Source organism: Bufo bufo, chromosome 7 (assembly GCF_905171765.1).
Source record: "Bufo bufo chromosome 7, aBufBuf1.1, whole genome shotgun sequence".
In the NCBI taxonomy this organism is placed as follows: domain Eukaryota; kingdom Metazoa; phylum Chordata; class Amphibia; order Anura; family Bufonidae; genus Bufo; species Bufo bufo.
This window is the reverse complement of record NC_053395.1, coordinates 199997186-200023836: the sequence shown is the minus strand read 5'-3', so window position 1 is coordinate 200023836 and position 26651 is coordinate 199997186. Positions and strand designations below refer to the sequence as shown.

General features: G+C 44.1%; 1 protein-coding gene across 7 annotated transcripts in view; it reads left to right on the top strand.

The window, feature by feature from the left end:
* PKP4 (plakophilin 4) overlaps positions 1–26651 on the top strand; it is a 241878-nt gene that overhangs the window by 60634 nt on the left and 154593 nt on the right. For 5 of the 7 annotated variants that reach the window (XM_040440790.1, XM_040440786.1, XM_040440788.1 and 2 more), the window contains exon 2: positions 25491–25624. In XM_040440790.1, coding sequence (XP_040296724.1) covers positions 25496–25624 — 129 coding nt within the window. In that variant the 5' untranslated portion in view covers positions 25491–25495. Of the gene's footprint in view, positions 1–25490; positions 25625–26651 lie in introns of those variants that run through there. The other 2 variants (XM_040440787.1, XM_040440789.1) reach the window with 2 other exon arrangements.

Below are 26651 nucleotides of genomic sequence, written 5' to 3'. Positions count from 1 at the left end.
TCAGCATTAGGACACGGCGGCCTTCGAGCTTGCTCTCATTTAGCTTTTGATTCCAGCACCTCCGCAGGCAGTTACCTAGAGGGGGCTTATTTTCTTTTGCACGGTCTGAGTGTCCCCGGGGAAATTTTATCTGCCAGCAGCTCCCGTCTAAGCCAACAGAACACTGTACCATGTTGAAATCTGCAAGCAAATATTACTGAGGGTTCGTACGTCTGCTGTTCTTCAGACTTGCTGTTCCTTGTAAGTATAAACATGGGGGGGTGGGGTGTATGGCCTACAGAAATAGATGTGAAGACACGGGCAACATCTGTGTGGCTGCCGCAGACCGATCCAGACCCATTCAGCTTGAATGGGTCCGTGATCCGTCCACACCCAAAAAAAAATAGAACAGTTTTTTGCGGTGCAGAGGCATGGAGAGAAACCCCACAGAAGCACTGAATAGTGCTTCTGTGGGGTTCCGCACCGCACCTTCTGGATTGCAGACCTATTCAAGTGAATGGGCCTGCATCCATGATGCGGTGCAAAAACGGCCAGGGCCCGTGTATTGCAGACCCGCTGTTTTAGTGATGTGCAACATCCTGACACCACATACAGTTAAGGTACAATGAAGCCCTCCTTGTGGCACTCAGGACTTTATCTAACTTGTCCGGGTGGTCTTCCCTTTTTCTCTAGCCTCCTGGATCGTATCTGGACGTCCATGCAGCGCCTTGCTTTTTTTCTCTTGACCCTTTGAATGAGTCTTGGGTAGAAATTGGGCACGAATGGTCTTCCAATTCTTTGTGCTGAAAAACTGAACTGTGCGTGTGCCATTTATTTGAATAGGTCTGTGGACCATGTGGGTGCAGTCAGGATAGCGCACAGGGCGAAATCACTGCTGAGTCAGGACCAAGACATCCATGAATGGTGTGCTTGGGAGATGTCAAGGCATTTTTTGCTCAGATGAAAGAGTAAAGGCTTGGCTGGTCTCATTACATAGGACCACCATATACTGACCAAGCTCTCCTTACAGCCACTGGCCTCATAATGATCTATTGCTCTCAGCATTTATTAATGCTAGGATCATCAGGTACTTATGTACCTGGCCAATGGCCACAAGTGCCCTTCTGAATTCATCTTTATTGCCATCCTGAGGTAAGGTTGGCAGTATTTTGTGCTGTTTGGTTCCGCTGGGTCGGTATTTTGTGCTGTAGGCCTGTAGGCCTAGTCTACTTCTGTTGCCCCTTCCTACTTGTGATGCTCCTTCTGTCAGTTTGGACCGAAGAACCCATGGGGCCACATTTTTAGATTTTAGTATTTTTTTTCTAGGGGCACTTTAAGTTCCCAGTCCAACCCTGTTTCTAACCTGTTGCCATATGAACTGTTCCCGTAGAAGCAATGGGATATAGATTTCAATCCGGAATATGCACTGAAATCCATGTGAAAGAAAGAGCTGTACTGATGGATGTGACTTGCACCACCACAACGCAGTCAAGTCAAGTGCACCCTGGTATTGGCACTGGCATCCTAGGTGCTGTAAGTGAGGGTGTTGGGGTCCTAATATTGAGCGTTCATGAAAGGGAATTGCACAAAATTATCATATTGGCTTTGAGGCTGTATTAAACCTCTGCAGCCTTGTATTTTTTTTTGAGTGGTTCTCCCAGTGTCAGTAATATTGTAAAAAAAAAAAAAAAAATAGTTTTTGGTCTCCGGAATTGTGCAGGGCGTCATGAAGAACTCTGGGTTCACTTACTATGAACAGCTGAACTGTCTAAACTCTAAACACTTTCTTTAAAAGGTGATGCATCATAAATAAGTCACATTGAGCAGCACTTTCTCATGTGATATTGATGCCCATGAAGGACACTTAGTGCGTCCATAAACATCTCTGTGCCACCATCACAATGGCCAAATAGCTATCATTGTTGGAGAACCTTCAGCTTAAGTGCTACGTCTGGGAAATGCTATGGCAGTGTCGTCTCCAGGAGCAGGAATTTCGGACAAAAACCAGTCCCATACATCACAAGAAGTTCCAAAGATCACAGATAACCCAGTTTTTGGTACCAAATCTGTCCCAGTCCAATGTGAAGTTTGCACTGAGCCGCCATCTCTAATCTTCTAAATTACTCGGAGGTTTACGACATGTTGGTAATTACTAGTCAAGCCATAACTATTGCTTGTGATCAGCAGAAGCGTTCCTCAGCAGCGTCCGGCACAGTCCAAATATCAGTTCATTCATCAGACCCGGCAGAAAATCTTGCTACATAGAGCAGTCTCCTCTGGTTTGCGTTGTAGGCCGGCTCCGTTTAAAGCGAAAAAGTCCCACTACATTGAAAATTCATTGTTAACCAGGCACAATGGGGATAATTTATCAAAGACTTGCCTTTTACTGACTGGAGTAGATTTCAAGCATCATTTACGGCAGTTTCCAGGACTGATAGCCCAGTGCCTACCGCTCCCGAGTGTTGAGGTCTGCATGAAAACACCATGTCCAACTAAGTTTTGTTGCATGGGTGTTAGTCATAAAAACGGGATCTTATAACTTTTTTTACGTCAAACACTGGTATAAAGACTTAGTAAATTATCCCCAGTGTCTTGTAGGCTAGCTCAGCTGAATGATCCATTGCTTCATTCTAGAGAAAATGTGCTTTCCATATGCAAGTCAGCAGTTAAGTGCACTAAGGGCGGGCCCAAGCCACTCTGTGCACCCTTGGTTTATCGGTTTCCTCGGTCAGCCCCTCCCTCTCCTTAATAGACAGGGCCAGGCAAGATGAGTATGCAGGAACTTGGCCCTGTCAATCAAGAAGGAGATGGAGGGGCCATCAAGAGGAGCAAGGGTGCACAGAGTGGCTTGGGTCCGCTCTTGGTGCACTTAACTGTTTATTTGCATGTAGATTAAAAGCTTTTTCTCTAGACTGAAGGAACAAATCGTTAAGTTAAAGCCATCATTGTATTTAGGGATGAGCGAATTGACTTCGGATGAAACATCCGAAGTCAATTCTCATAAAACTGTTTCGATACTGTAGGGAGCGAGTTCTGCGTACAGTATTAAAATGTATTGGCTCCGATGAGCCAAAGTTATTACTTCGCGAAGTCTCGCGAGACTTCGCATAATACCTTCACAAATTGATTTCTATTGTAAAAAAAAAACCATTTGAACTGAACCAGAGTTCGGGAATTTTTATTTTATTTTTTCTACAGTATGTTTCATCCGAAGTCGATTCGCTCAAACCTGTAGCGGGAAAATCTGATGTGTGTAAATGGGTGGCGTGTATTTTTGATGCGGAATTGACGCTGTAAATGTGGAACAAATCTGCCGTCTCTAAACCTAGACTGAAGCTTACACAGTTACTTGGAGCTCTACACACAATGAAGCAACCTGTATGTTGGGTGAGACTTGTCCAAGTGTGTGCTCCACTATGGATGTGTTGGAGCGGGAGACATTTACTTGTTCCTAGAGGGTGGTCTCCCCTTGGGTTCTCCCCTTGTATGATGCTCTTAAAGGCATATCGAAAGGCTTTGTCTTGCGTATGAAGCCAAGAAGGCTCCCGATGTACGGTATATGCATCAAAACTTATCTGGTTCCTCACTTGGAGGAGGCCAAGGTGTGTGCATCGGGGTGGTAGGAGTTGGCATACCTTTTTCTGTTTACTGTATAGGAAAGTGTAGCTTGCTATGCTTTCCTACACTGGCCCACCACAAAAAAACGTGAAGAGTAACGTTTTTTTTTCCCATTTAGTCAATAGGCACCATCATTTATTGTATGGCTGTTCAAAGACCTACATCTGAGCAGTATTTTGGGAAGACTTTTTGACGTCTACCTTAAATGCTAAGTCCTTCCATTTGTCTTCATAATCATTTTGGTCCAAGCTCCAGGTCTAAATGCTTAACTTATGGGTCTGTGATATCTTCCAGATGCTTGCGGCTTGGATTCCAGGCTACAGGAACATAGTGCAGATTACCGGAGTCCTGGGCACACCGGCATTAATAATACATCTCCTCACGAGCTGCCCAGACCTTTTCTGTGGAGGCCATTGATCTCAGATTCTGTTCTTCCTGCTTTTAGCTGTCAAAATGAGAATCGAGGACGGGAAACAATCAATTCATGTGTGCACATCGCTCCAAGCAGATATGTTATGTGACCCCTGTGCCCAGCATCCATTTTATTGGTCAGCACTTCCCTTGCCATGCCGCCTCTCACAAAATCTTCTGCTGCTTCTTCTTAAGTCCTGTTGCTCCTTGGACATCAATAAGATTGACAGGATCACTGGGGAAGAAGAGAGAGAGAGGCTTTAATGGACTGATTTCAGTAATTGGGTACCATGTACTTTAGAGTAATTTTATTAATATCACAGCTGGAAAATTGAGAGAATTTATTTTGTAGATATTGTTGTGTTTCTCATGTCGTCATATAATGTATAGTTGTGCGTGCAGACGATTCAGTAATGCAGTGCAGCATATTGCTGGGTATTATGTATTTATGTATTGTTCCTGGTGTAAATGCCGCATCTCCCATGATGCACTGCAGCTGGTGACTGAAACGTTGTACTCTCTAAGCCTTAAAGAGGACCTTTCATCTGGCAAAACATTGTGAACTAAGTATCATGATCTGTACAGCAGCGCCCAGGGATCTCACTGCACTTACTATTATCCCTGGGCGCCGCTCCGTTCTCCTGCTATGCCCTCCGCTATGTTCGGTCACTTGGTTATAGTAGGCGGAGTCTGCCCTTGTTCTCCTGGGCGTCTCCTTCTCCTAGGCTGTAGCGCTGGCCAATTGCAGTGCAGAGCTCACAGCCTGGGAGGTTTTTTTCTCCCAGGCTGTGAGCTCTGTGCTGCGATTGGCCAGCGCTACAGCCTAGGAGAAGGAGACGCCCAGGAGAACAAGGGCAGACTCCTCCTACTATAACCAAGTGACCGAACATACCGGAGGGCATAGCGGGAGAACAGAGCGGCGCCCAGGCATAATAGTAAGTGCAGTGAGATCCCTGGGCGCCGCTGTACATATCATAACACTTGGTTCACAATCTATTGCCAGATGAAAGGTCCTCTTTAAACGTATGAGGTGCAGAGTGATGTCACAGTACACAGAGATAATAAACGCAGTGATGTCACCGTACACAGAGATGATAGAAGCAGTGATGTCACAGTACACAGAGATGATGGAAGCAGTGATGTCACAGTACACAGAGATGATGGAAGCAGTGATGTCACCGTACACAGAGATGATAGAAGCAGTGATGTCACCGTACACAGAGATGATAGAAGCAGTGATGTCACCGTACACAGAGATGATAAACACAGTGATGTTGCTGGAAAAATAAGTGCAGTGATGTCACAATGCACAGCCATAGTAAATGTGGTGATTTCACAGTACACAGGGATATTAAGCACAATAATGTCACCATACACAGGGATAATGTACCCTTAAAGGGGGTTGTCCCATGACTAATGTAAAAAATGAAAATCAGACCTCATACAGTACACGACAAGTTCTTTCTAACAAAGCTAGAACCAGCCCTGGACCTGACATGAATCCAGAGATTTTTTACATTTACTGCTGCAATTACTCCGCTAGATTTTTATCAAGCTAGCAGCGTAACGGGTGTGTCCTTTTTTTCTTTTCTGCTGCAGCTGGTGACAATTGTAGGATGGAATTAAGCATGTATGTCGATCTCAGTGAGCTGGACAGAGAATTTAGAAAAAGGGCAAACGGCAGGTGGCGCTATGCATGTAGATTTCAGTGACTAACACAATGGCTATACTACATTTTTATTACTTGTAAAATGTTGACTATTTTTTCTGGGACAACCTCTTTAAGTCAAAAGATAGGGTTATTGTGCACAGTGATGTTACTGTACTAGTTTATGCTGTGTTCACATATTTAGAAGTACTTTGGCAAAAGCCACACTATAACCGCAACATGTGAACGCCGCCTATGGAAATGTTTTGAGCGCCACTAAAACATCAGCATTACCCTCCGCACATTACAGTATGACTGTGTAGCCTGTCACGCCCCCTAGTCCTGAGTCAGATTGGCGCTGCACACATACTGTAGGAGTAACAGTACTTGTTCCATTCATCCCACGGACACCATATTGCTAGATCTGTCTTCCAGGGGGACCACCGCGACTTCCGCACTAGGATATAAACATTTTTCTCTCTCTTTCTGTTCCCTCTCCGTCCGGTAGTTTCTTCATGCTATGAAAGGTGTAATGAATGTGTCTGATTGGCGTATTGTAGATAAGATTGCCCGGCTGTGGTAATTTTCTAAAGTAATTTTGTTTTATTGCATCTGTGAAAAAAAAAAGATTATTGGCGACGAGGTTTGCTCTTCACCTGAGCTTGGTTCGGTGAGTGGTAATTGTTCGCATTTGCAGCTGACAGATGTGTGACAAATGTTTGCTTAGCAATCCGACTCGCTGTAGAGGCGGTATCCGGAGAGGCGTGCTGCTCAGCGGTGCGCCAACTCTGATGTCGACCTTATTGTCTTAACATGCTTTAACGAGCTCGTGAACGGCGGTAGACTGTGGCTGGCAGGGCATTCTGGGACTTGTAGGCTGGGGATACATTCAGCTTTCAGACATGTCTTTTAATGATGCAAAAAAGAAAATTGGAACTCCCAGCTTGTAAGGTATGTTCTCATGTAATAAGAAGTAAAAAATGCCCAAAATAGGTTGGTATTTCTGGCGGCATCGCTGCCAGGATTATGACAGGTCTTCCGTTGCCTTACAACTTTGCATTGCACAGGGTTGAAAGCTGCGGGTAGAACCTGCAGCTAGGGATGAGCGAACTTGTGTTTTTCAAGTTCGGCATACAAGGTTTGGGTTATCTAAGAATTCCATTATGGATTCCGGTACCACGGACCAGAAGTTATGGTCCATGGTAGCGGAATCCATAATGGAATGCTTGGATAACCCGAACCTTGCACGCCGAATTTGAAACGCAAGTTCGCTCATCCATAGCTGCAGCTGCAAGTCAGTTTACACTATGGGTTTTCTCTCCAGCCTGTGGGTAAGATTTCTAAATCTCATCCACTTTTGCTTGTTCTGTAAATGCTGCATATTTTCTACATGCCAAATGTAAACGTACATTAAAGCATTTGTGCAAGAATGAGGGGGGGGGGGGGGAGGGGTTTGGCAAACCTCTCCATTTGGCCAGGTGACTTTCCTGCTTCCCGGCGTTGGCTCCCTGCTCCTTCCCCTCCAAGCCTATGATGCTCTGCTGGGCTTCCTCGATGTCGACATCCGGTTTGACATCGCCTGCCCTCAGCCAATTACTTCCTGCTGTGGATATCGGATTCCCTTGTGTTATGTGACCATTTATCATGACGTAAGGGGATCCAGTCTCTACCGTGACCAGTAATTGGCTGTTGCCATGTCAAACAGGATGTTGACATTGAGGGAGCGCAGTGGAGCATCGTAGGCCTGGAGGAGACCGAGCAGGAAACCAGCCCCAACCTCTCTTTTACAGGTCCGGCAAAATGGGGCAATCCCCCCCCCCGGCCACATTTTTGTACAACCCCTTTAATGGTAAGCATCGAACCACATCCACAGCTGATTTTTCTTTCCCCCAGCTTTCCTGCCAATGCGCCATTGATGGACGGTCTTCCTTCATGCACATGGGGATCACTGTCAATCAAAAGCTGAGAACAGCAATGGCAGACTCCAGACTTGTGTGAATAAAACAAGAATTCTGAAGTTATTGGTATTGGAATAGTTGTAGGTCAGTGTACCCAGCATCTTCTCCTGCCTTGTACCCTACTGCGTGTTGATTGCCACGTAACTCCCGCCATAAATACACCGACAGGTCACTTCAAGACGCAAGCATAACAACGTAATTAAATATAATGGCTGAATCCGCTTAGCAGAAATCGGTGGGATTGAGGGATTTTCACTGAGGTTCACTGGAGCTTTTTATAAAAAAAGAAAGCAGGCAGTTATCTCTATAATCCATAATTATCTGCAATCTTCATACCGCCTCATCGCCGGTGTATATGTGCGCTTTTTTTGCGCACTTGGTAATTTTGCTCTTTATGTGTTCTGGGAGGAATTCTTTTGAGCTGTGACCCCGCCATAATCGCCAGCTTTTTACTAGACAAGTCTGCATTGTTTTGATTTGCTCTTTGGATTGGGAGGGATCCTCAGGCTCTAAATAACTTGAAATCACTCGGTTTAACTAACCAGAATAACGTAAATTTAGCTTGTTTAACCCCATGCACAAGACAGTGGTGTGCACAGGGACTGTACAGTGATACAGAGTCCACATAGCGCATATCTCCATTGGGGAGCGTCCAGATGGGAGTTTTATACATTGCAGAATCCGCACCAAGTGTTTGTCATTCGTAGCGCAGTTGTTGCAGGGGATTTCTGCTGGCCTATGTGAGGGCAGGATGTGGCAAGAGAAGCGGAGCTCCCATTTATATAGGATTAAGCTGTGAATACCGACATGACTCCTATGGAAGAAAGGAAGGGTACGACCACTAGGCGTGATAGTGTGACGCTTGTGATGCGGCTGCGCAGCGTTTGAGTACCGTGCAGCTGTACAGGCCTCAGTAGACCGTGATTAAACTAATGATACCGCCCTGTTCACTGGATCTATATTGGTAATTTCCGCATAGTATTGAAGGTCCCATTCTCATTAGTTTAATTAGAACCCGGTACGCGGTACTTAAACTCAACGTGGCCACGTGTCAAGTGATACACGACTGTGCTGTGTGGTCGTATCCTCACTCCTTATTACCCCATACAGGGTGATTAACAGCTCTCCTTGTATCAGTGTGCACACAGAAGGCTGTCAATCATCCTTTGTGGGTGGGATCAGGACTCCCACTGTCTCTTCTAGGAGTCCGGTCAGGATTTACTCTGCTTTTTACTCTGAAATCCTGCTCCAAATCACATTTATTTATATATATATATATATATATATATATATATATATCCACTGTCCTTTATATTTTGCTTCGACTTATAAAACCTACAGCTATCAATTCATCATAGAAGTTCATGAGTAGCAACCAGAGTTGGAGCAAGGTTGGACCTGTCCGTGAGCTCTACACAATGTCATCGGTAACACTGGTCGCTACTGGAGTATATTGCCTTCATCCTCTCTGATCTAAACCGTTGACAGCTCTTTAAAATCCACATGTATAGTTGAAAAGTGACCTTTAAGACGTTGTGTTTTTCTTCCTCTCCTCAAGCTGTCCGCTGCCGTGATGTCCGGATGGGTGGGATGTGCATTGATTTATAAAGATTCCTCAAAGCCACATGAAAGCAAAGGCGTCTCTTCTCTGTAGTCAAATATAGAACAGATGACAAAGTGAGAAAGCAACTTATAGTGTAAACTATTCTAAAACGAGAAGCATAAAGGACATATGGTGCGCTGCTGCCACCGATGATTATCCGCCAGCACCTGGATGTAAATAGTTACGAGAGGCAGACATTCAACAAAGTAAGGCTGGCCAGGCACAATATAAGGGTCCATTCACACATTCGTAATTTGGGTCCACATTCGTTCTGCAATTTGCGGACCCATTCACTTTCAATGGGGCTGGAACGGATGCAAATCCGCATTTTCGGGATACGTTTTTTCGGGATCCGCAATTTCGTTCCTGGAAAAAATAGAACATGTCCTATTTTTTTTCTGTTTAAGCCATTCTGTTGTTGATTTACTTCTATGCTTTGGGTCGTTGTCCTGTTGCAACACCCATCTTCTGTGGAGCTTCAGCTGGTGGACAGATGGCCTTAAGTTCTCCTGCAAAATGTCTTGATAAACTGGGGAATTCATTTTTCCTTCAATGATAGCAATCCGTCCAGGCCCTGACGCAGCAAAGCAGCCCCAAACCATGATGCCTCCACCGCCATACTTCACAGTTGGGATGAGGTTTTGATGTTGGTGTGCTGTGCCTCTTTTTCTACACACATAGTGTTGTGTGTTTCTTCCAAACAACTCAATTTTGGTTTCATCTGTCCACAGAATATTTTGCCAGTACTGCTGTGGAACATCCAGGTGCTCTTGTGCAAACTGTAAACGTGCAGCAATGTTTTTTTTGGACAGCAGTGGCTTCCTCTGTGGTATCCTCCCATGAAACCCATTCTTGTTTAGTGTTTTACGTATCGTAGATTCGCTAACAGGGATGTTAGTATATGCCAGAGACTTTTGTAAGTCTTTAGCTGACACTCTAGGATTCTTCACCTCATTGAGCAGTCTGTGCTGTGCTCTTGCAGTCAACTTTACAGGACGGCCACTCCTAGGGAGAGTAGCAGCAGTGCTGAACTTTCTGCATTTATAGACAATATGTCTTACCGTGGACTGATGAACAGCAAGGCTTTTGCAGATACTTTTATAACCCTTTCCAGCTTTATGCAAGTCAACAATTCTTAATCGTAGGTCTTCTGAGAGCTCTTTTGTGCGAGGCATCATTCACATCAGGCAATGCTTCTTGTGAAAAGCAAACCCAGAACTGGTGTGTTTTTTTTATAGGGCAGCTGTAACCAACACCTCCAATCTCATCTCATTGATTGGACTCCAGTTGGCTGACACCTCACTCCAATTAGCTCTTGGAGATGTCATTAGTCTAGTGGTTCACATACTTTTTCCACCTGCACTGTGAAGGTTTACATGGTGTGTTCAATAAAAACATGGTAATATTCTTTGTGTGTTATTAGTTTAAGCAGACTGTGAGTGTCTATTGTTGTGACTTAGATGAAGATCAGATCACATTTTATGACCAATTTGTGCAGAAATCCATATCATTCCAAAGGGTTCACATACCTTTTCTTGCGACTGTATCTGTTGCAAAATCCTGATATAACGCATGCGGCTTTTGCCAGGAAATCGCAGCAAATTTGCTGTCAAACCAAGCTAGTGTTATTCTGGAGGGTGTCCGTGAGCTGACATGGGTTTGGCTTGCTGCAGATTGAGGACCATGACCAATCTCTCAATAAGCGAGAAATGTCGGATGATACATTTGTGACCTCTCCTGCCTTACAGCTAGATTTCATTTCTGCGTTTTTGACATCGGGTTCTCTCTGTATCACCATGTACCACCAAGAGGACTAAATCGCGTGTCCTCGTTCGTAGTTAATAATCATTTGATCAGCTATTTCTTTGTTACACAATGGCCTCAGGATACAATATTTAGAACATACAATGGTCTTTTCTGAACCCTCGTAAGTTGAAACCAGACTCAACATACAATGTCTCCGACTCAGATCCAACCAATACAGGTCACTTCTCTGGTAAAAGTTGGTTTAGTTGCTAGTTATCAGCTATTCCTGACTGTTACATGTAAGGAGTGTTTTTATCTGTCTTAGTTATCTGCTTATTTTTCTTAACTCTTCATTTTCTCTTATGGATGAGATTTTGGGGGTTGGTTTGGTATGGTTTCAATATACTACAATGGTTGTCTGGGAACCAATTAAAGGGGATATCCAACCCCTATAATGCAACACCCCCCCCCCCCCCCCCAAATGCCCGGGCCCCTCATATATAGATTATACTTTCCCCGCTCCCCGGCTCCGTATCGCTTCTGATCACTGCTTGGTTGCCAGTGCATATCCCTGCCATGCAGAACAAAACATCCGGTGACAGGGGGAGCAGCCAATAGCAGGCGGCGCCGTGGTCGAGCCTCCATAGCGTCACCCGCGGGGATCAGAAGAGGACCGGGCATTGGGAGGTCATTATAGGGGTTGGATAACCCCTTTAATATTGTATTGAGGGACCACTGTATTTATTTGTTCCTAGGCTGCTGGGTGCGCATAGCTGTGTGTCGGCCTCATGCACCCTCCGAATAATGTATGGGGACCTGCCTGTACCTCTGCATACCTCCAGTGTCATGTAAAAGCTCGCAGACATCTTTTTCCATGTGAATCCAACTGAAAAAACGTTCTTGGCCATGCTCATCTGTAAAGCACCCATGTATAAAGGGGGGGGGGGGAGTATATGCATCCAATATGTATCTCCATACAGCTGAAATAAAGATGTCTCGACATCTACCAGCCCATTGGAAGCCAAAAGTACGCCTCGTCAGATGAATGGGGGTCTGTGGGTGTCGTGTGTGTCAGGAAAGCCTCAAACTCTTCAAAGTGTGAATTCAGTTTAAAGGGGTTCTCTAAGACTGAGAACTAATGGTCAGGGGACCAGGCGTGGTGTAAAAAATAAATGGCCCATGACCTCTGTCACGTGCCGTTCCTGCACTGGTCACCCCCGAGGCCATTGATTGGCCAGCAGCGATGACGTGCATGTAGCCATCACATTTCCAGGCCAGCAAAAACTAGAAGATGGGAGCTTGGCACTGGGGCTTGCAACACTGAACAGATTTAAAAATTTTTTTTTGCTTTAATCTTTTACACCAGGTCATCATTGGTTCCCCGTGTCTGAGAACCCCTTTAAGGATTTATTTACATGCGCACTGAAATTTCTGCAACATATATGTGTGTGAGCGTTTCTATAAGGCCGCATTCAGACGACCACGGGATGGCCATGCCTGTTTTGCAGACTGCAAAACATAGGCATCACCAGTGTGCACTGCGCATTGCTGTGCGGATCCATTAACTTCAATGGATCAGTGATCTGCAAGATCTTCCAGGTCTGTGCCTCAGTGCCGCAAAAGAGAGCACATGTCCTGTCTTCGGCTGCATCTTGCAGATTACGGACCCATTGAGTCAGTGGGTCTTCACCGCGATGCGGAGTGCACACAGCCGGTGCCCGTGTTTTGAGCATTTGCAGTCTGCAAAATGGGCACTGCCGTCCACCGCTCCAGTGAATGCATCCTAAGGCTATCTGCACACGGGTAGACTTGCAGAGATTTCTGTGCGATTTATTCACGTTTCCACACCAAATCCACATAAAAAACGCATGTTTTACTTGCAGGTTTTGTTGCAAATGTAATGCTATTTGGCCGCAGATCTCACCCTTCCATTGAAAAGGGTGAAATCTGCACCAAAAATCGTACAAACAATTGACATGCTGCGGATTTCAAATTTCGCACAAAAAAAAAAAAAAAGCAGTGTACATGAGATTTGTCTGATCTCGTCGTACACCTTGCTGGTTCTGTATTACGCTACAGTTTTTCTGCAACGTGTGAAGGTAGCTTAACAGATCAGTGCAACATTTTTCTCTTTAAGAGTTCCTTTCCTACGTTTTTGAGTTGCTAAGCCGTCATTCTCGAAGGACAAGCACGGTTGCAATGACTTTCTTTGTGTTTGTAATTGGTCTGGACCTTTTAACCCCGTCGGTGCCAGAGCAGTCTGGATTTTCCGATGATTTTCACTTGGACAATGCTTCACGTTTTGTTGAGCAGAAAATCTTCGATTCAGCAGTTCATTGTCGAGGCTACGCTTATTGAGCATGACGCGGCACATTCAATACTACGATTTAGAAATTTTTAATTGCTCTCCGTTTCTCGGGAACACAGGTATATAATGGTTTCAACAACTTTTTTTTATTGAATGGCAGGATTGTTATTGATCCCATAGCGATGTTATAGCTGGCACCCCGCAGTGAAAGGACGCACAGCTATTAATATATGCTTCTTTTTTTTTTTTTATAGAATACATCTGAACAAAAGGATCTAGATTTAAAATTCAAAGCTCTGGTCATCTATCAGGGGCGAGTCATGTTGACTTTTGGCAGGTCCCACTGAAAACAGAAAAAAAGATATTGGTATAATAAATATGTATATGGGGGCCTTTAAGGTGCCCATACACGGCATACTTAAGTTGACAAAAATGGTCAATTTCAACCAAATTTAATAACGAAATTTAGTAATAAACAGTTGGTTAGCTGACCGATGGCATACCATTATCGTTTGGAAAGAAGTTGGCCATGTTTACATTTTTCATCCCATCATTGGGTGAAAGAGTTTTGCTCGAGAGAGAACATTTCCAAGAAACATTGTTGGTTCTTCGTCTGGTGTCACTGACCATGAATGGACAATTTGAGCGACTGTGATGGTCAATATGTGTCTGTCTGCAAAACAATCACTCACCAGGTGATCATTCGGTCAGCCATCTACCGGCCTCTGTCTTGTGTCTGGCCATGTACCAGACCATGAGGAGAAGTTGTGGATGGAGTCTACAATTCTTCTAGATTTGTAGCTTCATCTATTTAATAAAGACGGATACTTTTCTGCAGTAGGTTGTGGTTAAAACCTGGTAATAGGGCCTGGATTGGCTGATAGAAGGGTATGTTCCCAATTCCACTTAGTTTTACTCATCTCTTTGAGCCACCTGCGAGAGCTCTAAAGAGAAGTATGAGGCTCTTCAAAATGGCTCCAGCTTTGGTAAAGAAGCAGGTGCCATTGACCTGTCAGAACATGGACCTATGCATATCGGGTTGGACTGTGTTATTGTCCAACAGCATGGGCCCCCCATTCTTGTGATCGGCATGGGCCTTAGTGGTCAGACCCCCGGCATTCAGACACTTATCTCCTATTCTGTGGAGGGAGGTGAAGTTGTCTTAATGGAACAATCCCTTTAACCCCCTAACAGCCGAGCAGAGCTTGGGGAGCAGGATGGGGGGGAGAGAGTGCTGCTTTAACCCTTCATATCTCGGGATCTGTAGGTGCTAGAGACATGGGTTTAGTCTTTGAAAGGTGACAAGCTTTTGGATACGTTTACATGGTAATTTTGGCTACGACAGCTGTCACCCAACCAGAGACCGCAGTGCCAGAGGAATGAATGGGATTGTAGAGCGACTTGCACGTGTGTTGGACTTTTTGCGACTGGCGTGTTGCAGCAAATGTGCAAGTCGCTCTGTGAACCCATTGATTCCTATGACAGCGGCACTGCGATTTTTGGTCATGTGGCAACTGTAGAGCCCAACATCACAGTGTAGACCGCACACAGCGTTAGCTCCTCAGCATCTACAGCTCTCAGCTGCGTTCACTTCAGGCCCCCATCTCTAGCTCCTAAAGCCTGAGATATAAAGGCTTAGAGCAGCCCTCCCCACCCTTCAGCTGGCTATGATCTCCACCAACCTTTCGGGAAGGTTTTTCCAATTTTAACATCACTGTCGGTGTTACTGAGCTCATAGTCTTAGCCTGAATGCGCAAGTCCATGCCATTAATTCTATACGTTTCTATTTGTTTTATGTCAGCGTCGTTGGTTTCTTTCCTCTACCAGGAAAATTGTGCTGTATCCCGGACTTAATGTTTATTTCCTTTACAGTCTGATAATATAACCATGCTATTGAAGCGTTCTTTCAAGGATGCACTGTATCGTGAAGCGCACATTGCAATGAGAATGTAAAGTATAATTGCATAGAACGGCTTAGCTGCGGCGTGCAGGATCGGTATAATGCCTCGTTCTGTAAACAATAGCCTGCATTTAAGAGGAGATTGTAAATCCATTCATATCAGCGCCGAATAGTGCGTCTTTAGAGGAAGGAGCACAAGCTTCCAGAAGGACAGAAAAACATGAAGACTGATATTCTATGGCATTTATCTCGATAGGGTCCAAATGATCATTATTGCTTTGGCCGAGCTTGATGCTGATGGACCCATACCTTTTTAAACATTTTGTTAGTTTTTTTTTCTAGTAAATTAATTCTCTTAGTCATGACGTATATATATTATAGGCAATGATTAGCCGTAGGTCCAACACCCCACACCCCACACGTCAGGTATGCTGCAGTCGGCACCACAGCTACACAGCTCTGTCCATTGTGCAGTGGACGGAGCAGTTTTGGCGGCTCGGATGTGGACCCATTCACGTCAATGGGGCCGCAAAAGATGCGGACAGCACTACATTCTAATACTGCTCCTGCTCCGTACAGTATTAGAACGAAGTTTTATGCATATCGACTTCGGATGTTTTGAAGTCGATTCGCTCATCCCTAAAGGCCACATCAGACTGCACTATTCCATTAAAGGGGTTGTCTCATCCTAGACAATGGGGGCATATCGCTAGGATATGCCCCCATTGTCTTTTAGGTGTGGGTCCCACCGCTCAGACCATATATATATATATATATATATATATATATATATATATATATATATATATACATACATACATACATACATACATACATACATACATACATACATACATACATACATACATACATACATACATACATACGCTGCCGCCCTCCATTAATTTTCTATAGGGTCGGTAAAAATAGCCGAGCACAGAGGTGGCCGGTCATGCATGGTGCACTCCCATTCACTTCTATGGGGAGCCGGCTTAGTGGTGGCCGGACCGGAGTCCTCCAGTCACCACCTTGCGGGGCTCCGTTCCCGATATAGGTGCAGGTCCCAGCGGAGGGACCCTTACCTATAAGACAATGGGGGCATATCCTAGTGATAGATGATGCCCCCATTATCTATGACGAGACAACCCCTTTTAAGCATAGTTGAGTTTATAGGGGGTCCATCATCTCTGGAGGATATAACACGTCCCTGAATTACTCATTCATTCTAATGGGCAGCACGGTGGCTCAGTGGTTAGCATCCGACAACATCTGCATGGAGTTTGTATGTTCTCCCTGTGTTTGCGTGGGTTTCTTCCGGGAACTCTGGTTTCCTCCCACACTCCAAAGACGTACTGTACATGTATGTCAGTATATGTATATAAGCGAGTAAAATAAATAATGACCCCTTGTAATACCTGATATCACCGGTGGTGGCGCTGCATAGAAGTTGAGCACTTGCAGCCTGGTTCCCCTTAACATTGCCGCTAATTAGTGAGGGTCCCAGCTATGTGGTGCCTTATCATACTTTTAGGAGACCCTCCTGGAACCCATTGCCTTGACGTCGTCTTTTCTCATTATTCTCAAATATTTAACATCTTTCTTCAAGACACCGAATGTCTTTCCACCCTAAATAAATATTTCTATCACTCCGTTTTTGAAAATCAGAGTATTAGGCTACTTTCACATTAGCGTTTTTTACGGATCCGTTATGGGTCTGCAAAAACGCTTCCGTTACAATAATACAACCGCATGCATCTGTTATGAACGGATCCGGTTGTATTATGTCTTCTATAGACATGACGGATCCGTCATGAACACCATTGAAAGTCAAAGGGGGACGGATCCGTTTTCTATTGTCCGAGAAAATGGATCTGTCCCCATTGACTTACATTGTGTGTCAGGACGGATCAGTCTTGCTCCGCACCACATCGCGGACGCAACGGAATGGAATGCTTTTTGGTGCATTCCGTTTCAGTCAGTTCAGTTTTGTCCCCATTGACCATGAATGGGGACAAAACTGAAGCGTTTTCTTCCGCTATTGAGATCCTATGACTGATTCCAATAGCGGAATTGAAAACACTAATGTGAAAGTAGTATTAGCGGGGTGATTGACGGTGCATGTATCTGCAAGAAGGCGATCAATCAGTGTCCTGTTCACAGCGGCTTTAGTGGAAAATGTCTGCGAGGAAAGGAAAAAGAAGAGCTGAATTTCCTCATTTTTATTTTGAGTGTGAGAATTTTTTTTGTAGAAGCATGCACTTGGCACAGTCTTGTTATTTGGCTTAGCAGGGACCATTACAGGGCAGAAAAGCAGATTCTGTAATCAAGGTGCGGCTCCGAGCCTGGGAATCCGAGAGGTTTAAGACTAAACACAACATATGCCGCTGGTACCTCTCTGACGAGCGCAGCTCTGAGGCCCGTCTGCGGTGACTACTGTCCGTAATGCACCATCTGTAAATAGAACCAGCCCCTCCCTCTTGTGTCGTCTTAAAGGAACACACCAGCAATGTTCCATGTGATGGATGAAAGGATTTTTGTAGTTCCTTCTGAAATGGCCCCTTTCATGGAACAGTATGAAGTCCGCACTGTGGTCCTAAAAAAGGACCGGTCCGCTCTTCTGACATGTCTGTTGTAATACCTACTAAAACAGGAAATAATCGTATTGGAGCACGTTTTTATAGAACTCTTTTGCCTTCCACTGGTATCCACAATTAGGCCCTACCATTCTCTCGTCAACAGGCTGTTCAACTACTTTGTAGGGACAGGCCCCATTGATTAGTCATAATGCCCAGTTTCATTTTATTCCTATGTTGTTCCTCCTGAAAATGTGTGACGAATATATGCATTCTACATAAAAAAAATACTTAACACAGAAAATGTGCAAAAATGAATACAATATTTTTCCCTTTATAAGACTCACCTCAGGTTTTAGAGGAGGACCCCTATATCAGATCCTTAGATCAGACCCCCATATGAGATGCTTAGATTAGAACCTCATATCAGGATTTCACATCAGACCCCCATATCAGGACATCAGATCAGGCCTCCATGTCAGACCCCCAATACCAGAGCTCAGATCAGACCTACTGCGCTCTTAAGCGCTAACTACTTTTCACTTTATAAGACTCACTGATATTCCCCTCCCCCACTTTTGGGGGAGAAAGTGCATCTTATAAAGCGAAAAATATGGTGTGTGTGTGTGTGTGTATATATATATATATATATATATATATATATTCTATCACACACACATTATCCCCCAGCACTTCCTCAATTTATTTCCTCTTTTGCGATGATATTCTCTCATATGATTTGTTAAAATATATATATATATAAAGAAATCTTCTGTTTGGGTGTCAGGAGCTCAGCCATGTTCCCCTCCTGCTTCTCACTATCTGGGTTCTGTCTAGGAGACAAGTGGCTGCAGCAGGAGCCTCCCTGCTGTGTACTATCTGCAGTAGGCTAAAAAGTTTGTGCCACGCCCATTTTATTAAGCCCCACCCCTTAGTTTCCCCATAAAATAAGAACTGGAACGAGTATTTACTGAAGCGGACACGTCTAGAGGTCTGATGTGACGCTTTAAACTGGCCAAACTTGAGAGAAACGCCTTTTGGTCCTGTCGGTGTTTTCATGCGTATGGCAGACTTTTGACTGTGTCAAATTTTGGGGGAGAGAGGGATGGACCATATTGAGTTCCAGTCCTGTTTCTCAGTCGAGCGTGCATGTTTATGGTGGAGTCGGACTTGCTCGTGAGGAGCAGGAAGGACCCTTTGTGGTGACTCCTGAACTGGCTGCACTTTCCATATAGTCTGTCCAGGAGAAAAACTCCTGAAGAATCTAAATCCTAATGGAGATCGCCTTCTATTTTCTAGGTGTTTAGCATGTGGGAGCCTGAACATCTGCAGGCCAGCTGTTACGTTTCTGCAGCCTCCGTACCTTTGATATTGCGGAGCACAGGCCGATAAAGTGTATACATGGTATATGTTGCTTGTTATGTTTTCCATTTGTCATGCATAGACAATGTTCAGTAGATTCATTACGAAACTCTAAAAGTAAACCGAAATATGATGCAATTGGATCTTAAAGTAGTATTATAAAGAGATGGCAAATTTTTGAACAGGTCCCCCCCAGCAACTTCTTCGCAACCCCCAACTCACGTGCAACCCGCACTCCTGTGGCTAGTCTAGGTCTCTCTCTCAGACTAGGCCCGGCAGCCGCTTCTTCCGTTTCCTACACGTATATACTGTATGTCATGTCAATGTCATTGTATAATACTGTTGAGGAGGCTCTGGCGATAAAATCCTTTGTGTCTTCCTCCTGAGAGGGCCCCTTGTGCATCTGGGCCCCAAACCATCCGCTTCCCCTGCTTCCTCCCATAGCTACGCCCCTGGTCCCAGAGGTCTAACCTCCCACAGATCAAGTGATGGTGTATCCAAGATGGGAACCATTTTGATGACCGATATTGGCCTCAGGTTCTAACGAGCTTTGCTTCTTGGTGAGATTACGGTGTCTCGCTGAAACACGATTCCAAGGCTCTGCAGGATCAGACTACACTCACATTTTGTTTGTAGTCTGTAACCATGGAGACGCAGGTCTGAGCATTGTGTGAATATCCTTTTATTTCCGGATATTGTCGTAAGCCTGTTTCATGCCATTCCTCCTGTCGTCAGCAATTAAAGGAAGTGTAATTGTTCTCCTGAGATGTGGCTCTTGCCGCAGTACATAGACCAAATAATGCGTCACACATGTTTTATTAATATTTTATAAGAATAAATGGGACGGCTCACTCTCTATATACACGGATTGGTGCCAATGTCCAAAATAGAATCACCCCTTCAAAACTGTAAAAATCTAAATAATATTGGACCGGCACTCAAACATATGGGTTCACGCAGAGAACCAGTGAGGTAAAATAGTGCAATTTAATAAAACATAAAACATACACATAATAGTGGGGTGGATGAGGTAATAGGTAAATTAGCTCATATAAAGTCCATACAATGCAAATTATTGAGAGGAATTAATAATGTCCCATGTTTGTAAGAATATTTTTTGGAAAATCGACTATCCAAATGGTGAATAGGAAAAATTGATAGCAAACAGTCTTCAACTGTAATGAGTATGATACTGACTCTTTGCGCAGTTCTGTGGCGTCCCACGTGTAAAAGCGCTTACCTTGGTGTCAGTTTAATCAGATACAGACGGCAAAGTATGGTTACTTAGCTGACATCATAAAATCGGATCTCCGTATGATCGCTTCAATTATTGAGAGATGAGCCGTTTCCTTTTTCTTTCTCTTTCTCTTTCGGATAATACAGACTCTGTCAATCGCGGTTAGAATCGTAATGAAGCTTCGCTCTCTTGAGTCATGGATTATTGTCAGTCGCCAGCCGTTAATAAAATCAACCACCAGTCGGTTTGCTTACATTAATTTCGGATGATAATTTCCAAGGTCTCTTTAAATATTGCATGGCCATGCTTCAAATTTCGGACTCTCTATGAATATCCCGTCGATCCCAGAAGCATTTCGAAATAGATCCCTATTTCTACCCACTGAGGAAGAAATGGGGATCTATTTCGAAACGCGTCTGGTGTCGATGGGATATTCATAGAGAAGCATGGCCATGCAATATTGACAGAGTCTGTATTATCCGAAAGAGAAAGAAAAAGGAAACGGCTCATCTCGCGATAATTGAAGCGATCATACGGAGATCCGATTTTATGTCAACTAAGTAACCATACTTTGCCGTCTGTATCTGATTAAACTGACACCAAGGTAAGCGCTTTTACACGTGGGACGCCACAGAACTGCGCAAAGAGTCAGTATCATACTCATTACAGTTGAAGACTGTTTCCTATGGATTTTTCCTATTCACCATTTGGATAGTCGATTTTCCAGAAAATATTCGTACAAACATGGGACATTATTAATTCCTCTCAATAATTTGCATTGTATGGACTTTATATGAGCTAATTTACCTATTACCTCATCCACCCCACTATTATGTGTATGTTTTATTAAATTGCACTATTTTACCTCACTGGTTCTCTGCGTGGACCCATATGTTTGAGTGCCGGTCCAATATTATTTAGATTTATTAATATTTTGTTTGTGGCCTTCTGTTCCTACTGCGCAGCCGCATAGTATTACAGAACACATCTGCGACCCCGGCTACAGCTAATCAGACGGTGCTGTAATGACAACTTCTTTACCTGTTCCATCCGTGACCTTGGGAAATACTCATGAATTCATCTTTATTTCTTTAGCAATGTCCCCGAGCTCGGAGAACATGGCATTCAGCTGGTCTTGACACAAAAGGTCAGGCATGATTATCCTGTTTGTTTGCAATGCTATTAATTGCTCTCCTGTTGTTCTGTCTACCGGGCACCATTGCATGAAAGGGCATGGCACTGCAGAGCCAAGTAAATGTTGCTGTCAGCTGCAGCGTTTCCTAGAGACATAGGCTTATTTACTAAAATTGTGTAAGGAAAATGTATAGGCCGTATCCATGGCAACCATCAGTTCTCGACTCTGGCTACACTTTTGCAAATTACACACATGAAAGATGATGATTGCATCCCAGATGCATGGTGAATCCCTGATTTTCTTGGTGGTTCTTGGTGATTAGAGATCGCCCCCCCCCCCCCCCACTTCTTACGTCTTTAGGATGTTTTATAATTCTGTTCCGACTGTAATATCGTCCTTTGCTTTTCCATCATGACATCCATTATTTTACCTATACGGCATTATTTCTTCCACCATTTTTGATGGGATCTGTAACCGTTACCCAATGAAACCTCCAGTGCAAATGTGAACAAAGCCGAATGTGTAATTCTAACTTTAGGTTTTTTACTCTATTGCGGTTGTTTTTTTTTTTTTCAGTTTTATATTTCATACTTTTGAACAGCAAAAATATACTGCCCTAGAAATTTTCTTTATGGGACATTCATGCCCCACTCTGCGAAGAATTCCAACCAAAATCCCTTATAGAAACGCCTCTTCCTGCTCCACTTTTACTGTTTCTTTCATGCTACAGCTAGGCCAGGATCTGTTCCCTTCAGCTTTGTATACCGAGATCAGGTCCACACAAGTGCGTCTATATTTCAGATGTGTTAACCGCCCTGACCGCGGGCTTAGCTGACCCAAACTCGCAGCATCATAGATCCCTACATTGCCTGTTCCTTCAGGCTGAACCATAGGGCTGGTTAGATTGAAAGGCGGCACATTTAGGTCTTGTGCACACGACCATATCCGTTTTGCGGTCTTCAAACCGCGGATCCGCAAAACAGATACCAACTTTGTGTACACCCCCCCCTACCTTCCCGTTCTGCTCATCTTGCTCTATTGTAGAAATGCCTATTGTTCTCTGCGGAACAAACATGCGGATGCGGACAGTGCACAGTGTTCTGTCCGTATCTTTTGCAGCCCCATAGAAATGATTGGGTCCGCATCCGACCAACAAAAAAAAGTGTATCGAATGCGAACAAAAATACGGTCATGTGCACCCATCTAGCAGGGTTTGTTTAAAGGTCGAAGGAGCAGAGTCTTCCTTTCTAAACATGTGAACCAACAAAGTAATAGCAGCTATTATAGCGAGTTTATTTATGGAAGTGATTGAGCGGTTGTTTCCCTTGTTACAATGATAGTTTGGAGTTGTTCACTTTATTTTCTTTTATTTCTTTATTTTTTTTGTATTCTTTTAGCTTTTTTGTTTACTCAATTTATATTTTTGTTACATTGCGTCACTGTTGAGGTGGTCATTTATTTTTTGCTTGTAGTCAATTTAGAGCCGTATAGAGTTTTCCCTTGTGCCTCCTCGTGTGGGACTTGCGGTTTCCTCTTGTGGTTAACAATGCAAGTCACCCTGAACGGTCTCAAAATTGTCTTGAAATCAGCGCCTCTGTATGAAGACTTCAGTATTCACGAAGATAACCAACCACTGTAAGATGCCGGTACTGATCGAGAAATCCATGAATCATTTTAGGTCGGTCACATGATACATTGTTTCCAGATGATTTTTCATGTTTTTTTATTTATTTTTTAAATGTCTTGATTTTAATTTCTCTATTTTACATTGGGTAGTTCCCCTGACTACTGTGACGGAAAAGCTAATAAAAAAAATATATGGATCATACATTCTTGGTCTGAAGAAAGAGTATGTCATAGAAGTAACAGCCAGGAGCTGCTACCTTGTAGAAACTCTACTGTAACAGTCACATGACAAGACTTTTATAGTGTAGAGTTAAAGCGTTTTTTTTCAAGAGATTTTTTATTTTATTTTTTACTGATCCCTTAGGTCATCAGTATCTGATTGGTGGGAGCCTGACACCCAGGACCCCCGCTGATCCGCTGTTTGAGAAGGCACTTGCCGTAGCGCAACGGCCTTCTCTCAGCTTACCAAGCACAGCGCCATTTGTTGTATAGCGGCTGGGCTTAACTCTGCTCAGCTCCATTCACTTCTATGGGGCAAAGCTGCACATATGCCATGTAACCGATAAACTGGCCTAGGGAAAGCTAGAGAAGGCCGAGCGCCAGTGCCTTTGATTGGTGGGGGTCCCAGTTGTTGGACTCTCACCAATCAAATGATAGGTCATTTAAAAAAAAAAGAATCTAGAAAAACCCTTTTAAACACAATGACACTTGTAAGGGTAGATTTGTGTTGATGAAGACTGGATTGCACTTTACCAAAATGTTCAGTGATGACATAGAAGTGTATGAAGTCTGGGCGGAAGGGTTCCCTACCAGAGGGCGTACGGACTGCATAGAGGGGGGGTCACCAGCTCAGGACGCCCTCCATGAGCCAGAACTCTGTAAGAGTGGCCTGTCCATGTATTACGTGTATCATGTAATGTTCTAGGAAAACGGGTCTCTTGTTGCTGTGGAAACCTTTGAGGGTGTAATTAGGTTTATGTAATTTCTGTAACAAGAAAAAGAAGGAATTATATATATATATATATATATATATATATATATATATATATATATATACACACACACATACACATACACATACACATACACATACACATACACATACATACACATATACACACACACACACCGTAAACATATATTCTCACGGTGCTTTTTCGCTGGCTCGGCTATATTGGTGCACGGAGCTGAGGACGCTCAGATGTTGCGTATTGATAATTGTGCATAGAGTCCTTTCCGCCTATAGATTAACGACTCCACTACTGGGACCGATTTGCCAGTTTACATAAGCGTTTCCTACAATTACTTTAGAAAACCGGAGTCAGGCAAGGAGCATGGGTTAAGGTGACTGTTTCTGTGTATTAAAAATAATAGCTTGGATTTTGTCAGATTAATCACTTGAATAACTCCTTTAATTGCCGCCGTGGAGATTGCGGGGGGACGTGTAGCGGTGCATTTGGAGGACGTCTGCAGGCTTGCGTCTCATAGTCGAAGCGCCTTCCATATAAAAGCAGAACAATCAGGGTTCATTAGAAGTGCAGCCAGGCAAGTGCCGGTCATGGTTTGGTTATTTGTGCAGTTTTTATGAATGTTTTTGGCTTGGCTAGTCAGAATGAAGGTTCTGTAATGAATGTCATGGCTTTATTCCCTGTGTTCCTCAAGACGGACCTGTGAGCTGATCTCCAGCTTGATTTGATGTGATTCCTATACAGGGGAAGAATTAAGTTGGAAGTTCTTAGGGTCCCCAACATGGAGTTTACATAGTTGGTAACTTGGTATCATCTTATGTGGCGGTGGAAACTTTGGTCCTCCTTACGTGGGGGTAACTGCAGCCCTGAGAATGCACACAATGCAATTGAAGTGAATGGCTTCACAACAGGCCGCAAAAAAAAACTTCACGGAAAAATAAAGTTTGTATGCACGAGCCTTAATAAAGCTTTAATCATGTAAATTGTACTCTCCCTTAGTGTAGCATCCCTCTCCTCCCCGTGGGCTCAGCGTCTAGCGCATATTTGTGGTGGGTTCCTACCAGTTACATTATAGTGGCTTCTTTTCGTGGTACCCTTGGCTGATTCTTCTGATTGTTTAGTAAATGACAGGACGAGTCCCAACAGCCAACGGAAATGTTAAAGTCAGGTAGATTGCATGCAGGCAACGCCCAGCACTGATTGCGCTGTAATCCTGGAAAGCCTGACCCTGAAGGATGTTGGACAGGTAGAAACACAGAATGAGACCTGTTCAATTCTCCCTTTAAAATGTCGAAAGTGAAAATAGCCAAAATTCTAACGTTTGCAAAGGTTTTTATTGCATGTAAAAGATACTTTTATGTGTTTGTGTATATTTTGCTGTATAACAAATGTCTCTCCAATGTTTTTTTTTTTTGCAGGTGCCATGCCAGCTCCTGAGCAGACCCCCATGATGGAGGAGGGGCTGTCAAAAGCCCCCCAGGAGGCTGCCCCCACCACAGGCATGGAGCCAGAGTCCACGGCCACCAACATTTTGGCATCGGTAAAAGAGCAGGTTAGAAATTGTTAAGCTTTTGTGTGTAAATTGTAAACTTTATTGTGTATAGAGGTGATGTACTTATCTCAGTCTGCCTGGTAAAGTCATGACCGTGGGTGGAGACCTGCTTCACCCTAGGTCAGTGATGGCAAACCTATGGCACAGGTGGCAGTGGCGGAACTCAGAGCCCTCTCTGTGGGCACCCGCACCAGGGAAAAAGTCTATGGTGTACCGATATGCCTTAAACTTTTCCTACCATTCATCAGCGCAGGGCGCACCATGAACAGCACAGGCAGCGCACGGAATGTAGGCAGGATATTATAGCTAAATGATAAAATACATGGAAGATATACTGTACTGGACTGTAGTATTCAGGTTAACTTGCAGTGTTGGCACTTTGCAATAAATCTGTGGGTTTTGGGTTGCATTTTGGGCACTCGGTCTGTAAAAGATTCACCATCATTGCCCTAGGTCATACAACGGATCAGGCTACGCTTAAAGAGGACCTTTCACCGATTCTTACCCTATGAACTAACTATACAGATAGGTAGAGCGGCGCCCGGGGATCTCTCTGCACTTACTATTATCCCCGGGCGCCGCTCCGTTCTCCTGCTATGTCCTCCGGTATCTCCGTTCCCTAAGTTATGGTAGGCGGAGTCTGCTCTAGCGCTGGCCAATCGCACTGCAGAGCTCACAGCTTGGGAGAAAATAACCTCCCAGGCTGTGAGCTCTGCGCTGCGATTGGCCAGCGCTAGGTCAGACTCCGCCTACCATAATTTAGGGACTGGTATCTCCGCCTACTATAACTTAGTGAGCGGAGATACCGGAGAACATAGCGGGAGAACGGAGCGGCGCCCGGGGATAATAGTAAGTGCAGTGAGATACCCGGGCGCCGCTCTACCTATCTGTATAGTTAGTTCATAGGGTAAGAATCGGTGAAAGGTCCTCTTTAAGTTCTTGCCTCACTTTTTAATGAAAGGGAATATTTACATAGGTTCCAAATTATTATTATTTTTTTTTAAATTTAAACTTTGTCAACCATTTG